Raw genomic sequence first — 16,420 nt, 5'->3', positions numbered from 1 at the left:
TACATAGCCCAAGCAGGCCTTGAACACACGACCCTCCTGAAGTAGTTAGAATCAAAGGCTTGCAGCACGACACTCTGTCGCTTTCCTTCTTGAAGTTAATACCATGATGGGCAGTGTTGTCAATTTGACAGGCTGTAAACTCATCTAGAAACAAACTTCACACTCTGGAGGGACTGTCTAGGATATGTCAGCCTCTGGGCATGCCTATATGTCTATCTTGATTAGGCTAAACTCAAGTGGAAAGACTCGGAAAGACTGAAAGTGGGCGACTCCATTCCCTAGGCTTGAGTGCTGGCCCGTATAAGAAGGAGAAAGCTGAGCACAAGCGTTCATGGCTCTCTGCTTCCGGCTCCTGCTGCCCTGCCCTGCCACTCCTGCTGCCCTGCCCTGCCACTCCTGCTGCCCTGCCCTGCCACTCCTGCTGCCCTGCCCTGCCACTCCTGCTGCCCTGCCCTGCCACTCCTGCTGCCCTGCCCTGCCACTCCTGCTGCCCTGCCCTGCCACTCCTGCTGCCCTGCCCTGCTCTGCCACTATGGACTGTGGTGGACATAAATTCTTTCTCCTAGAGGTGACTTTTGTCAGGGGCTTTTCTTAAAAAACAGTCACAACAGGAAAAAAAAAACTGACATCCATTTTCAGAACCACCTTTACCGAAGCATAGTTAATACTAAAGACTTTTGCTAAATTTGTTTGCCTTAGTTTCAACTTTTATGCAACCTATTTTTTAATGTTCTTATATTTTTAAAATATATATCATGTGGGTGGGTGCCATGGAGGCCCTGGAACTGGAGCTACAAGGCTTAGACTATTAGGAGAAGTACGGTTAACCACTAAGTCATCTCTCCAGCACTGACACGCCTCCCCCTGACCCCCAAGACAGGGTTTCTCTGTGTAGCCCTGGCTGTCCTAGAATTCCCTCTGTAGACCAGGCTGGTCTCTAACTCAAATCCACCTGCCTCTGCCTCCTTAAGGGCTGGGATCAAAGGTGTATGGCACCACAGCACAGCTAGCACTCCCCCCCCCTTTAAATTTAAAGATTCGTTTATCTTTATTTAATGTATATGGATATTTTGCCTGCATCTATGTGTGTGCACTTTGTGTGAGTGCCTAGTAGCCTTGGAAGGCAGAATAGGAATCTCTGGAGCTGGACTTATAGACGGTTGTGAACTATCACGTGGGAGCTAGGAACCAAGCTTAGGTCTTCAACAGCAAGTGCTCCTAACCGCTGAGCCATGTCTCCAGCCCCAGGGATTTATTATTTTTTAATTATGGATGCGTGGGTAGGTCTATGAATGTAAGTCCAGGTTCCCATTGAGGTTAGAACAGTCTGATCCCCACCAAAGGCTGGAGTTACAGGTATTTGAACTGCCCCATGTGGGACCTGGGAATTGAACTCTGATCTTCTTGAAGAGCACGAGGTGCTCTTAACCACTAAACCATTTCTGGCCTCTGATGATTTTAGTATAAAAGTAACATTTTGAGTGATATACTACAAAAAAAAAAAATTCCAAAATTGAGATCATCTTCAGGATCTTACACTGGCAGTAACTGCAGCTGACTGAGTGCTAACTCATCTGCCCACGCTCAGCCTTCTCAAGCCTTAGCAATTCCCAATTATTTTAGACAAACTCCCAAAGCACAGCTCCCTTGGATCAATAAGCAGGTCCCAGTAAAAAGAAACCAACATGCTCTCTCTACGTATCTGTGAAGAACTTTAGTTTCAAAGCTAAATGTGCACTTTAAAATGCTCTTGTGTAGCTGGGAGTGGTGGTTCATGCCAGTACTCAGGGCAAGTCTGGTCTGAGTGGTGAATTTCAAGTGGGCCAGAGCTAAAACCAGAGAGGGCTGATCTCAAACCAAAACAAAATACCAAACCAGCAACAAAACATGAGCAGTCAACTTTCCCATATCTGGAGGAAATAAACCCAGTTGTTTTGAGCTGGGCCTGGCTGCCCAAGTCTTTATTCCAAGCTACTGGGAAAGCTGAGGCAAGAAGGTCCTAGGCTAGGCTAGGCTAGGCTAGGCTAGGCTAGGCTAGGCACACGACCCTGTCTCAAAATGGGAGGCTGTACTTCTGTCACATGGTGCTTACCTAAGAGGCCCTGAATCTGAGCCTCAGTCGAGCCAATAAGAGGGATGAAATGCCATCTGCAGACTCAAGAATGTTTAGCAGCATGAGCTGCTCACTTGGCGGCTTCTCGGAAGCAGAAAGAGGGAGGGAGGTCACATGATGACTTAACTAGTCTGCTTTAGCCACAGCAACCTACTTTAGTTAATGTGTTTGAATCCAGTATATTAAGTTAAGACCCCACATGAGGACAAGATGTCCTAGTGTACATATTTAGATCAACTGCCTTTGATGCCATTTAACTGAGCCTTTGACACATTCTTGGCAATCTTAACTTCCTGGGAAGAATTAAAAACAAACAAGTAATTTCCTCAAAGATAAGAGTGGAAATATCAGCATGTGTCTCTAGACTTTGCAAAGTCAGGACAGAGGCTGTGTGGAACAGCAAGCCATGGGAGGGGTGGAAATAAGACAGCAACTTAATTGTTTTCAAATGTCACGTTTAATGTTCTCACCACTGTACTTCAAATCTACATTGTACAAAGTGACCAGAAAGTGTGCCACGGTAACTGACCAACCTCTGAGATTGTACCTTTCATCATACCAGTGTCTTCTCAGGCTCTTTTGATACTAAACACGTTTCTCATTCAAGTGAATTGAAATGCTTCTGTTGGGTAGATTCTCAGGAGCCTCATAAAAACAACAACAACAACAACAACAACAAAGATATTGCACCATCTTTGTTTAGTAATTCAATGTTTGTTTCTTTCACAGCAAATAATTACTTCATTGAAGTTAAAACTTCCAAATATAACTTAATAGTCTTCAAATTCAGCTCAGATCACTCAAGATGAAAATACTCTGCTAAATACAGATAACTTACAATAACTTTAACAGTTAATTGTCCGTAACACACACCAAGCTTTTTCCTAGACCAGTTTTAAGACGATCCATTAGTACTCCTCGTACAGGTGAAAAACACTCTTCAATGTTCTTGTCTTTTTATTTTTAATATAAAAGTTGGAAGGGACATTCAAGTTTCAAGTCTCCACATTGAACTTAAAAAAAAAAAAAAATAAGTCATCATCAGCGAGTGGAGGTAAACAAGCCAGGTTGTGTAACTCCAGGAGGTAGAGGCCTTCGATTGGTGCTCGTATTTACATATGCACAGAGTTCAGTGTTCCAGCAGGAAAAAGAATTTGTCAAAAAGTAATAAGTTATTTACTACTGTGACATTTCAAGACTCCCACAGCTTTGCCTAAGGACACAAACACATTTGACATGATTCCCTATGTGCCTTTGTGGCTGTAATTTTTTTTAAATTTCTTTTTGTCTTTTATTTATTATTTTTCACTGTCCAGTGCAGGAAAAGTCTCACAGATTTTCACAGACCTAAAATGTGCAAGCTAGTTCTCTGTACAGCAGTGTTGGGATTCTTTTGAAATTAGCCCAGAAGTGAATTATTTACACACATGAAAGATGCATGCTTGGGTCTTTTTTTTTTTTTTTTTATGTAAGAAAGAGCAGAAAAACTTCTAATAAAAATAGATTAAATATATATATATATATATATTTATACTGGGTAAGGGAAACAGAGGGTTAGTCTCTCCTAGCCACAAACTCATTCTCTCTACGCACAGCATTGTAGGTTTAGACAGCACACACCACCTCCAGGGCTCTAAGGAAGGGCTGGTTACAGGGCTTGATCACTAGGTGGCAAGCCCCTCCCGCCCCATCCCCCAGGCTCAGCCACAATCTGCTCACATGGTTCCATGATTGGTCACTGGCAAGATTTCTAGATTCTTTAGTTTTTAGAAAACCCTTAATCTTTAGGAATGGCTCAAATATCAAAATGTATGACTGTCCTCTGTGTGTGAGTGTATACATATGAACAATCTTACTTCATTAAAAAATAATAATAAAATAAAACCATAAACCCCAAATGCCCAAATTTGGTTCAATTTTCTTTTGTTCTGAGGTGAGCTACAACAGCTGCACTGAATTCTTTAACCATGTGCAACTCTGGGTAAAATATTTTTTTTTCTTCTAAAAGCACAACCACTTTACAAGATTAAAAGTCTAGTAACATTTCTAAATATTATTCATATCATACAAGTAGTGGTTGTTAATTTAAAACTTCATTAGTAAAATTACAGTACAAGCATGATTAACCCTTCAGAATTGCAAACCCCAGACTCCAGTGAAAGCTACATTACATCTTCAGTAGTACAGTGTCTTCCACAGTCACTCCCACACCAGAGGAGACGGCGGCATCTCAGAGGGCTGAGCGACAGTGGAACTGGAAGAAAAGGGAGACCAGGAATCAGTGGTGCCCACCAGGGCGACAGGGCGCTCCACTACGACCTGGTAACCCTCCTTTTGGAGGGGCCTGTGCAGAGCATTTCTGGTTTTGTATCTACACTAAGTTGGTTGAAGATGGTTCACTTAGGGGTCTGTTATCCAGAATGAGGCAGTAAGCTTCGGTGGCTTACAACAGGGATGGGAGAAACCACATTATTTAGTGGGAGTGGGAAGGATCCTGTGCCCTACCTCAGAGTGGTGTAGAAAATAACTGAGATAATATATGTACAATGCCTTCCATGGAGCGTACTTCATGCTGTAAGGGGAATGGTAGCTATTATAAATAATGTTATTCATATTCCATCAGGAAAATGCCCTTAAGAAATGGCCTCTCAAATTAGTGCTGGTGAATGGGGACCTATCTGAAGGGGCCTTGTGAGCATTACTGGTGCAGTATGAGCCAGGGTCCAGCAACTGTTATCACAGATCTGGTATAGTTTGTCCCCGAGTCTGGAGTTGCTAATTTAGAAAAGGATTGCAATCACTTTCCTCCCAGGGCCCAGGAGAACAATGACTAGCACCAGGAAGGTGCTAGAACACCTCATCATCTGGATCACTGAGTGTTCTGGGGAAACATTAAACAAAGTAATTTAAAACAGAGAAGTCAAAATGCAAGTCAACGACATCTTTCTACATGGAAGAAAACAGAAGAAATGGAAGACAACTGATCTTACTAATCTCACAGACAGTTTGGTCTGATAACAGCTTCAACACAGGGAAGGCCCTACCTATCTTGCTGTGGGACACTGGGGAAAGGAAAGGGAGACAGATAAGGGGTCGGGGTGTCCTTAGACAAGAAAATGGAGCCAGATCTGCTTGTGGTTCTTGGCTACCCGGCTTCATTTTTCCCATTTGAAAGAGGGGCAGGAGGGCACTGCAGACGGGAGCATCGGGCAATAGCTTCCCTTCCTGCTTCTGGCCCACCTTTGTCCATAAGTTCCTCTGCAGCCCAGCATGCCTTTCTGATGGACCAGTTCTGCCCTGCTCCTTGACAAACTTCTTGCAACCCCATGTTGATACAGGTACTCCCCACAAAGGCCCCGGGGAGGGGACCTGAGTTTACTTTCTGCCTTGATTTTTTTTTCCTCTATTGGTCCACAAGGGGGTACGCATTTGTCCAGTTGTTACCTCAAGACCCCTGCCCTACGATCCACTTTTTTTGTTCTTTAGAAATTAGACATCTTCTCTTGACTGGTAATCGCTATTATTAAAATCTCCCACATTGCTGAAGTGGTTTCTGTCTCCTCACTGGACTCCAGTTGGGGGAGAACAAAAGAGAGAGACAAAACAGAATGAAGCTTGCTAGAATCCAGAGTAGAGTCCTAGTCCCTTGACTGCTCCTCCCACCCACAGGCTGAGGCAGGACGATGACAGGGAGCACAGCCTGGGCTACAAGGTGAGACCTTGCCTTAAAGCAACAAAACAAAACATGCAAACATACAGCACAGAGGAAGTCAGGGAGTACAGGCCTGGATCACAGTGCTCGAGACACTGAGGCTGGAGGATCTCAAGACCAAGGCTAGTTTACCCAGTGAAAACTCATGGAATAAACAATGATACAATTCAAGCCCCACTGCCAGTGTTCTTGGCTGTGTTACCAAGAGGGCAAGCAGGAGGAAGCTCTGAGACCACACTAACTGCTGCCACAGTCAAGACCTGGCATGTATATAACTAAACAGCACAGTCCTCTGGAAAAAAACAAAACTGCTAAACTCACCGTGGTTAGCTGGGCCCAGACATTGATAGCATCAACTTCCTATTGAACATTTTGTTTGTTTGTTTTTTGAGATGAGGTCTCATGTAACCTAGGACTAGACTCACTATGTAGCTCAGGCTGGCCTTGCACTCCCTTCTTGCATCCACTTTTTTTTTTTAAAGATTTATTTAATTTTTCTATGTGAGTACACTGTCACTCTCATCAGACACACCAGAAGAGGGCATCAGATCCCATTACAGATGATTGTGAGCCACCATGTGGTTGCTGGGAATTGAACTCAGGACCTCTGGAAGAGCAGTCAGTGCTCTTAACTGCTGAGCCATCTCTCCAGCTCCTCTTCCGCTTCTTAAATGCTAGGATGACAGGCATGTGATACTATGCCCAGCTTCTGTTGAACTTTAGAAATCTGTATTAATCAGAAAAAAAACCCCGATCAAACTGAAACGAAAGCAGAAACAGAGAAGATGGCTCAGCAAGAAGGGTGCTTGCCACTAACCCTGACTGATGACCTAAGTTTGATCCCAAGAATACATGTGGTGCAGACAGAGCTGACTTCCGAGTACCCACACCACACATATACATACATGCAAAATGAATAATTACAAACAAAACAAAACAGAAATGGATAAAATATACCAAAATCACAACACCCTTTCTTTACTTCTGAGTGGTGAGAGTAGCATGCAGACATAGTTACCTAATAAAGCTCTTAAAGGCAGCAGACTGCGGGTTGATGCAGAGAGGTACTCTGTTTCCTTTCTGCTGTTCCAAAATGAACTGGTGGATAATTTCTGTGGAGAAAACAAACACCATCTACTCCATTGCCAACTCGCAGGCTGGCAGTGTGGATTCCCGGCTAACGTGCCAGCATCTGAACACAGCGGCCTGCTGGGATAGTTAAATCACACACATTCCCTCTATCCGTCCAAATCAAGTTCTACTTTTTCTGAAGCCAAAATGATGGGTATTGCTAAAAACAGACAAGAACTCCCCTGGAGGCACTACACAGGCTGGAAGCTCCACTGGTAAGGAGAGTCTTCTAAACCCAAGACCCCCTCAACCCTCCACCCCAGGGAGTGAGCTTTTACACATCTTCAGGATAAGTTATCAGAGTTCCCCTTTCTCATTACCATTCTCTCTGGTGGACTGTGAGGTTCATATGTTATATCAAGAATGACATTCAGTGAATGCAGATACAATATATTTTGAGTCACACTCATACAACTTGGAATAGGAATGAAGTCTTCATTCCTCTGGCTAATCTTCCCCTGGATATAATGCTAAATCATCATTCTCTTAACATGCACACACGCTCTGCACAGACAGCTACGTGCAAAGCTGAAATAAGATGTTGGGCAGCGTTGGTGAGTCTCTGACTCTGGATCCCTGACTATGTAATCAAAGATGTCACTAGTCACATCTTGTCTGACTTGCTGTCAAAAGGTACTCACCTTTAACTTGTCGGACAGAGCTGAGGTTCTTCTCAAAGGTGTCATCAAATTTGGGGTTGGTGACAGGCTCAAAGTCACTGGTGTAGACTCTTCCCGTAGAGGTGGAAAAGCAGCACTTACACATACATGTGTGGTATCTCAGCCGCCCTTCATCTAGGTAGGGGTGGGCTAAGGCATCCTTAGCAGATATTCTTTTTGACTGAAATCAAATTTAGAGACCAGAACATCAACACTACAGATAGGCATGGCTGTCCGTGGAGAATCAGTCACAAGACAGAGTTACATTACAAAACTAACACTTGACATATGAAGTGGAAAGGAGGACAAGTGAATTTAGGGGTAGGTGGCCGGAGACTGATTAGACTTAGGATAACTGCCACTTTGAAATGCTCTTCTACTAAAAATCTGCCAAGTTCCTACCTTGAAATAGATGTACACAGGGCCCCAAATACAAATATCATGACATTTAAATATGCAATGTATTGCATTTTAGACAACAGGCTACACTTTCTGGAAGTGTCAGCATTTAGAGGGGATGTGCTTCTGCTGGCAACTTTAGAAGGCTGCTTAGAACTTTTAATCTCCCGGGACACAGACCTCTAATTCCAGCACTTGGGAGGCAGAGGCAGGCGGATTTCTGAGTTCGAGGCCAGCCTGGTCTACAGAGTGAGTTCCAGGACAGCCAAGGCTATACAGAGAAACCCTGTCTCAAAAAAACCAAAACAAACAAACACACAAACCCTTATGTTTTATATTTAGTGATTTCTTTGTATTTTATAAAGTACATTTTCTTTTTGAAATGTTTCTGTTTGAACCTTCTTTGACATTACTGGACTACATATGAATGATAAATAATCTTTGGATGAATAAACAAACAGCAGGTATCACTATGCAGTTTGTGTACATGTCCAGAACAATCAAGTCCAGAAAAGAGGTTTAGAAAAGCTACAATCTCAACCCAAAGAGTAAACTTCCCATACATACATACAACGGGCGCTTTTTTTTTTTTTTTTTTGGTTTTTCGAGACAGGGTTTCTCTGTATAGCCCTGGCTATCCTGGAACTCACTCTGTAGACCAGGCTGGCCTTGAACTCAGAAATCCACCTGCCTCTGCCTCCCAAGTGCTGGGATTAAAGGCGTGCGCCACCACCGCCCGACTCAATGGGCGATTTTTCAAACGATTAAAAAATTTCCTCTTGATTTAACTTGGTGTCAAATCCTTTTACAGATATCAAGATTATAAGAATGGTAACGTATCCGAGTACCAGACATAAGCTTTGCTTAAGTCTAAGCGTCAATACGCAAACATCCATGGAACGAGATAACATGGGGAACTTAAACAGGAGCTGAAGCCTGTTATTTCCAGTCACTATTGACTCTGCTAGTCTAGTTAAAGCCACACTGCTTCTCCTAGAATACTGTTTTAAGATTTATTTAATAAACATAAAAATAGGGCCTAGAGTAATGGCGAAGCAGCGCAGAGTTCTTGGTGCTCCAGTGGAAGAGCAGGATGTAGCCTCTGGCACCAGCACAGTGGCTCACACCATCTGTAACTCCAATTCAGGGAATCTGATGCCCTCTTCTGACCTTTGAGAGCACCAGGCACTCATGTGGTGCACAGATAAACAGGCAGGCACAACATTCAAACACACAAAATAACAGAAATAAAAACACATAAAAGCTAACACTACTTACTGGATCAAAGACCAACATCCTGCAAAGCAGGTGAACGGCTTCATGTGTGGCCTGGCTGGATAGGGTGTAGAGTACAGGAAGAGATGGCTGTAAGGGAGAAAAAAAAATCAGATATTTAAGTTACTTATTATATATGCAATACAGTTAATTTATAGCAAAACTACCTGCCGGCTCAAAAAGACGTGAGCTGGGTGTGGTGGTGCAAGCCTTAATCTCAGCACCCAAGAGGCAGAGGCAGGTAGATCTCTGTGAGTTTAAGGCTAGCTTGGTTTACTTAGTGTCAGGCCAATGAGGGCTACACAGTAAGACTATCTCAAGCCAGCTCAAAACCAAAACAAACACAAAGCCTCACTGGGAATGAGTTTCACCACATGCAGGTTTCAAAAGGGGCTTCTCACTGACTTCCAGCAGCAGACCTGGTCAGAGGACGTTACCAGCACAATAGGGCAGAGGACAAAGAGTCCTGACAAATGAAAACTGGTCCAATAAATAAGATGGCTTTGATAAGAAGGGAGGACCAAACATGCTTAAGGATGGAAAAAAGTGATTAAAAAAAACTTTGACCACAATTTATGGACAAGTTATGGACATCAATGTGGGAAGTAAGTTGGTTTTGAGGTTCTAAGTACTAGGTGACAGCCTCACGAGTGTGCTCTCTCTACAGTGGCCTTGGCCTGGCTGAACAAGGGTCCCAGGAAGGTGTTCCTTTAGTTCTCATCCAACTATCAAGAGGTTTAGACTTTAGCTTGCAGCAAAGGGCCCATGATTCAGTCATCGCATTAACTGTATACTGGATAGCAGGATGCACTCTGGGGTCACATAAAGGAAAACTCTACCTGAAAAAACTCTCAATTACCCTCTGAGTCTGTTGAAGGTCAAACATGGTCCCTGAAGGAGACAGGACTGTTTTGCTAAGATTTCCTACATCTAAAATTCTGAGTTGTAAAAACACAATACAATAAAAATACTATCCAGTGTTTTGCCTGCCCAGAACCCTGACTTACAGTGAACCATTCTTCCACTCTCAAGCCTCATGGTTTGGTTGGCTTGATTTTGTTCGACCAATTTTTCAGATAGGCACCTCACTCATGCTTAGCCAATTGAGTAACATAATTTTTTAGGACCAAGATTCATAGTCTAAACCTCACCAGAGACAGGCAATAGAATGACCAGGCCAACACAGCCAACCCTTTCCTACTGTTTCCTGACTTTAACTTTCAGCCTATTTTGCCTTTGCCTCTGGAGTGCTTAGAATACAGTGAGCATCTCTATGCTTAGCTAAGACACTTAATTTTGGCCGGGCGGTGGTGGCGCATGCCTTTAATCCCAGCACTTGGGAGGCAGTGGCAGGCAGATTTCTGAGTTTGAGGCCAGCCTGGTCTACAGAGTGAGTTCCAGGACAGCCAGGGCTATACAGAGAAACCCTGTCTCGAAAAACCAAAAAAAAAAAAAAAAAAGACACTTAATTTTGTTTCTGGAGTCAACTCTCAGTGCTAGCTGCCTGGCCCAAACTTAAAAAAAAAACAAACAAAAAAAGTCTACAGTCCAGAGAATCCTTTGCAAGCTTAACACAGAGGGTGATCATTCCACATCCCCAAGTGCCTATGGGTCAGTTAAAGCCTATAACAACTTTGAGTATGCCAGCAGGGATACTCTGAACTTTGAGATGATGTCAAGACCAAACTGACGGTTGAGGTCAAGTATTGTCAACATTCTATTAACCAGAGCAATGCGCAGAAACAGGGGATTGCCTTCGCCTATCAGAGCTGAAGTCAGCCTTATCTGGTACCGGGAAGACTGACTAAGGGCTCCCTCATCAAGCTCATCTGCTCAAGAAGCAACCAGGAGCTGCTGGAGATTAAGAGATGGTGTTAGGAGACAGACAAGACCAATCTGGAGGAGGATGCCGTTTCCAACACTCCTGGAAATGTCTGCAAGCTGAGGGCTGCCCTTGCCAAGGGAAGAAGGGCAGAAGATGGGTCAGTCAGTGACTACAACCTGACTGACCTGCCTCAGAGCTCTACGATACTGGGGTGAAGACCAATGGAACTGATGTCACCAAGTGGTAAGCATCTTGACCAAGAGCACTGTGTGCCACCCCTCTAAACTGTTCTGAAAGGTATAAGAGCAACAGCCCTTATGGCATGCTGGAGACCATCAAGAAGTAGGTCAAAGGAGACCTGGAAATGCATTCCTGAACCTGGTCCAGTGCATACAGAGCAAGCCACTGTGTACCTTGCTGATTGGCTGTATGACTCCATGAAGGTCAAGGGGAATTGAGACAAGGTGCTGATTAGAATTACTGTCTCCCAAAGTGAGGTGGACATGTAGAAAATCAGACCTGAATTCAAAAGGAAGTACTACATGCAGCAGCACACCAAGGGTGACCGTGGGTGCAGCGGTACCTGTGCGATGAGATGACTGATGGGCTCAGCACAGTGTGCAGTGCCCAGAAGTGGCCTTACCTGTGCTCCGACCCAACAGTCTAGAGAACCAGCTTGCCACTAATGGGCCCTGGGTTTCTCCCTGTGAAGATGATGATGCAGACCCTTAGCACTGCCTGGCGTTCCCTTTGCTCTCTCCTTTATACCAAAGAGATGAACATTCCTGGGAGCTGAATATACCATCTGGGATATGTACTCTTTGATTCTTGTGTACTGTCATGAATAAACCATTTTTACTTTGGACACAAGGGGAAAGAAACTTAGTTGTGAAGACTGGGCTTACAATCGAAAGCATATTATTATTTAATCTATGCAATAATCCATCTTCCATGGAGAAAAAGGAATACTAGTAGTAAAAACTGTTTTTATGCGTAGAATATAAAAAGTATTTATGACAAGTCTCAAGAACACACTCATAGCAAACTTCTAATTACTGCTAGCAATTATTGCTAACAGTTTTCATATAACTTGGAAAAGTTGGTTAAAAGAAGTTTAACTAATAAGAACTAAAGAGATAGTGGGATGGCTAATGTTGGTTGTCAACTTGCTACACTGGGGAAGAAGGAAGCTCAACTAAGGGCCTGCATGGACATGCTTGTGGCAATCTCTTGATTGTTGACTGATGAGGGAGGGCCCACCACACTGTGTGTGGTGCCACTCCTGGGCAGGTTCCAGAGGGCGGCATAAAAAAGATGGGTAAATGTGAGCCTGGAACAGGCCAGTAGGCAGTGTTCCTCCATGGCATTTGTTTCAGTTCCTGCCCTACCCTGCCCTCCCTCAGAGATAGACTGTGTGGTAACTCTCAACTCTACTTAAAACTGAAACAACTTGTATTGAGTTTTTAGGTGTGTTCCTCAGAGGGCTGGCATAATGGCTCCACCACTGAAGTGCTGGTCTTGCAAGCACAAAGATATGAGTTCAAACCCCAGAACACTGGGTAGGGTCATGTGCTGTGCTCTTAATGCCAGCACCAGAAAGGTGGAGACAGAAGGACCCCCACTTCAAGATGGCCAGTCAGTCTAGCCTAAGTGGTAAGTTCTGATCAATGGGAAATGTTCTCTCAAATGAGGCAGCAAGAGTTTCTGATGATGACATATGAACACTCATACACACGCATATATGTACATCCACCCAAACATACCAGCACATGTATGAACATGCACAGGCATATACACATCAAAACAAAACAAAACAGAACAAGACAAAATAGGATCCTTGGGTCTGGAGAGCTGGCTTAGCAGGTAAGTGCACTGGCTGCTCTTGCACAGGTCCTGAGTTCAGTTCCCAGCAACCACACAGTAGCTCATGACCACCTAGAAAGGGATCCGATACTCTCTTCTGGCAGGCAGTATACATGCAGCAGGGCACTCACATACATAAATAAATATAAATAAGTACCCTTGAAGTGTAAATATATTCTTCTATGAAATAACCTAGAGTAGATGTAATACAATGGGGCTTCAAGACCTCCAGTCAGCATGAGCACCTTCACTGAGGATAAGTGTGAATCTTTCATAAAACTCAGCAGTGTGCATGCATCTGACTTTATGTAATTCCTGCTGTGTTCTATCTCATTCTGTCTTGTTCATTATCTTAAGCGAATTCACTTAAAACTTCTCAGTAGATTTTTATAAAGACACTTTTTATGCTAAGTAATGTGGGGAGCCGACAGAAGGCGGCTATCATCCGTGCAGCCATCTTGAGCCATATACCCTGACAAGAGACTTGATTACAATAGCCTACAACAGCTGAGCACACTCTGGTAACATCCTGTTTTAGATACCCAGGATTTTCCCTTGAGTGTGTGAGACTTAAAGGTGTGTGACTTAAGGGCGTGACTTAGAGATCAGATTTAGAGATAAGACCTAAGGGCATGACTTAAAGGCGTGACTTAGAAGTGAGACATATAAAAGGCAAGAGGCAGACAGAAAAAATTGTTATTTGTTATTAGGCATTTGGTACTTGGAGGAAGAACTTGGAATTAGACATTAGGCACTTAGCACTTGGAAGAAGTAACTTGGAACTTGGCGGCACTAGGGACTAGGAACTCAAGACTTGGGACTTGGAGAGAAGAAGAGAGATTGGAGAATAAATGGGATTGAATCACACTCTGTCTGGCCTCTATTCTTCACATCCGTCCTCACTCTCTCTCTTGCTGAACCCCAACCCTCAGACTGGAGCAGCTTGGGACAGAGCAGGCTCTAACACTCCCAAGGCTTTTGGCAGTGCGGGTTCCAATATTGATAGAGTGGTCCGAGACATTTTTGGCCCCCAAATGTGGGGTAGTGCAGTTCTCAACATTTTTGGCCCCCAAAAGTGGGGCAGCTTGGGCCGCAACAAAGTAAAAGAAAGAGAGAGAGAGAGAGAGAGAGAGAGAGAGAGAGAGAGAGAGAGAGAGAGATTGAAACAAAGACTGTTTCTATGTCAATTGAGATAATACAATTTTCTTGTTTAAAATGCTGGACATATTAATAGATTCTCTGTAAATGGACAATCTTTGTATTTCTAGTGATAAACTCCAGTTGATTATTTTCCTGACACAGGGACCCACTGTGTACACTTGGCTGGCCTGAAACTTGCCATATTAAAGGTGTGTGCCTATATACCCAGCACAATATACTTGTTATTTTTTTATTTATTTTTAGCAGGGTCTTGGGATGCATTCCAGACTGGCCTTGAACTCTTGATGTTCCCTCCTCAGCCTCCACAGTGTGGGGGTCATTGGCAGGCCCAATTTTTTAAAGGACAGCACACCTCCCTCCCACCCCCCCAACACACATTTTAAAACTATTTTAGTGTTAATCTTTGTTTTGCTTTTTGAGACAGGGTTTTTCTGTATAGCTCTGGCTGGCCTTCAACACAAGAAATTTACCTGCTTCTGCCTCCTAAGTACTGGGATTAAAGGCATGAGCCACCATGCTTGGCTTTAGTGTTAATTTTAATAGCTATTTAAGTGTTTCTTGCTGGGCAGTGGTGGTACATACCTTTAATCCCATCACTTGGGAGGCAGAGGCAGGTGGATTTCTGAGTTCGAGGCCAGCCTAGTTTACAAAGTAAGTTCCAGGACAGCCAGGGCCATACAGAGAAACCTTGTCTCGAAAAAAAAAAAACAAAATGTTTCTTATGTGACATACACTAGTTCATGTTCTCCTTACATGTATTATTTCTTAATTATTGTAATAATGTAAAAAGATTATTTTATTTTAGTTTATTGAGACAGGTTCTCCCTATATAGTTCTGGCTATGACTTTGAGGCCAGCCTTGTCTATATAGCAAGTTCCAGACCAGCCAGATGGCACTAGATTCCCTGGACCTGTAGTTACAGGTAGCTGTGAGCTGCCTGACATGGGTGCTGGAAATTAAAGTCAGACCCTATGCCAGACTAGTATGTGCTCTTAACCACTAAGCCATCTCTTTAGCTAACTCAAATACAATAATTTAATGATAGAAAAAAATATATTTCTGAATGACAAGAAAAGTTTATTGAGAGGTAAAGCAACAGTTCTCCACAGCTGGGAAGGGACCCAAAAAAAGTAAGTGGCTCATGGGTACTAAGTTTTACTACTACATGTATGTATGTATGTATGTATGTATGTGCATGCTGGTGCCAAAGCACATGTGTAGATGTCAGAGGACAACTACCAGGAAGTCAATTTTCTCTTATCACCATATGTGTTCTGGGGACTAAAAGCAGGCCAGAAGGGTTGGAGGCTATCTTACCAGGCAGAGAAACTATTTTTATCTCCATTTTACTGATTGACACCAAGGCTCACAGAGGCTAAATAATGTGTTCAAAGTCATAGAGTGAGTAATTAGGGATCCTTATACAACCTGTCTACAAACTCTCTGTCCACCCACAGGACACCATTGTACCTGCTGTGTAATGTGGTAAACCTGAGACCAACAGCACAGCCTGCGTTCCTCATCATCACATTAGCCCAGAGAGAAACAGAGTGTGCATGCCCCAAGCTGAGCCTTGAGTCAACTAAACAGCGTGGATTGGTAGAACAGCCATGATATACATAGCCATGATATACAAGCTACACATTGTATCTTGGGGACCAAATTAATTCTTTGAAGCAGAGTACATAAACTGGGAATAGTGGTGCACACCTATAATCCCAGCACTGAAGAGGCTGAGGCAGGAGGATCACAAGATACGTATCAAGACTCTAATTCAAAAAACTCAGACAAGCCGGGCGGTGGTGGCGCACGCCTTTAATCCCAGCACTTGGGAGGCAGAGGCAGGCGGATTTCTGAGTTCGAGGCCAGCCTGGTCTAATGAGTGAGTTCCAGGACAGCCAAGGCTATACAGAGAAACCCTGTCTCGAAAAACCAAAAAAAAAAAAAAAAAAAAAAAAAAAAAAAAAAAAACCCACAAAACCAAAAACAAGAAACCAAGAACAGAAAAAATCGTTGTGAAAGTATTTAGTTATCTACATACCAAATAAGCTTGTATGCAGTTGTCTCTTCCAACTGTAAAGAGTCATCACTTTCGGTGAAGCTGTTAGTAGGCCTACAAGTGTCTGGATGTATACCATGAGGTGGAGGTGGAGGTGGAGGGGCAGTGGGAGGGAAAAAGACTGGTGGCTTACTCAGAGAGCTTCAAGAGACTGAACTTCACTCAGAACTCAGCGATGGCATATAGACCAACTAGCAAATGTAGATCAACACCAGTTCCCGA

At 43.4% G+C, this 16,420-nt stretch overlaps 1 protein-coding gene and 1 pseudogene across 3 annotated transcripts in view; one reads left to right on the top strand and one right to left on the bottom strand.

The window, feature by feature from the left end:
* Positions 1 to 2,551: 2,551 nt before the first annotated feature.
* Nlk (nemo like kinase) overlaps positions 2,552 to 16,420 on the bottom strand; it is a 125,971-nt gene continuing 112,102 nt past the window's right edge. For 2 of the 3 annotated variants that reach the window (XM_076936215.1, XM_034505392.2), the window contains 4 exons: positions 9,293 to 9,379; positions 7,598 to 7,796; positions 6,844 to 6,937; positions 2,552 to 4,367 (listed from right to left, as the gene is read on the bottom strand). In XM_076936215.1, the coding sequence (XP_076792330.1) occupies positions 4,313 to 4,367; positions 6,844 to 6,937; positions 7,598 to 7,796; positions 9,293 to 9,379 (435 nt within the window). In that variant the 3' untranslated portion in view covers positions 2,552 to 4,312. Of the gene's footprint in view, positions 4,368 to 6,357; positions 6,553 to 6,843; positions 6,938 to 7,597; positions 7,797 to 9,292; positions 9,380 to 16,420 lie in introns of all 3 variants that reach the window. The other variant, XR_013111171.1, reaches the window with a different exon arrangement.
* Positions 9,876 to 11,713, top strand: LOC143442916 (annexin A2 pseudogene; annotated as a pseudogene).

This window comes from Arvicanthis niloticus, chromosome 6 (assembly GCF_011762505.2).
Source record: "Arvicanthis niloticus isolate mArvNil1 chromosome 6, mArvNil1.pat.X, whole genome shotgun sequence".
In the NCBI taxonomy this organism is placed as follows: domain Eukaryota; kingdom Metazoa; phylum Chordata; class Mammalia; order Rodentia; family Muridae; genus Arvicanthis; species Arvicanthis niloticus.
Note: the sequence above shows the minus strand (reverse complement) of the source record. Positions and strands in the feature narration are given on the sequence as shown.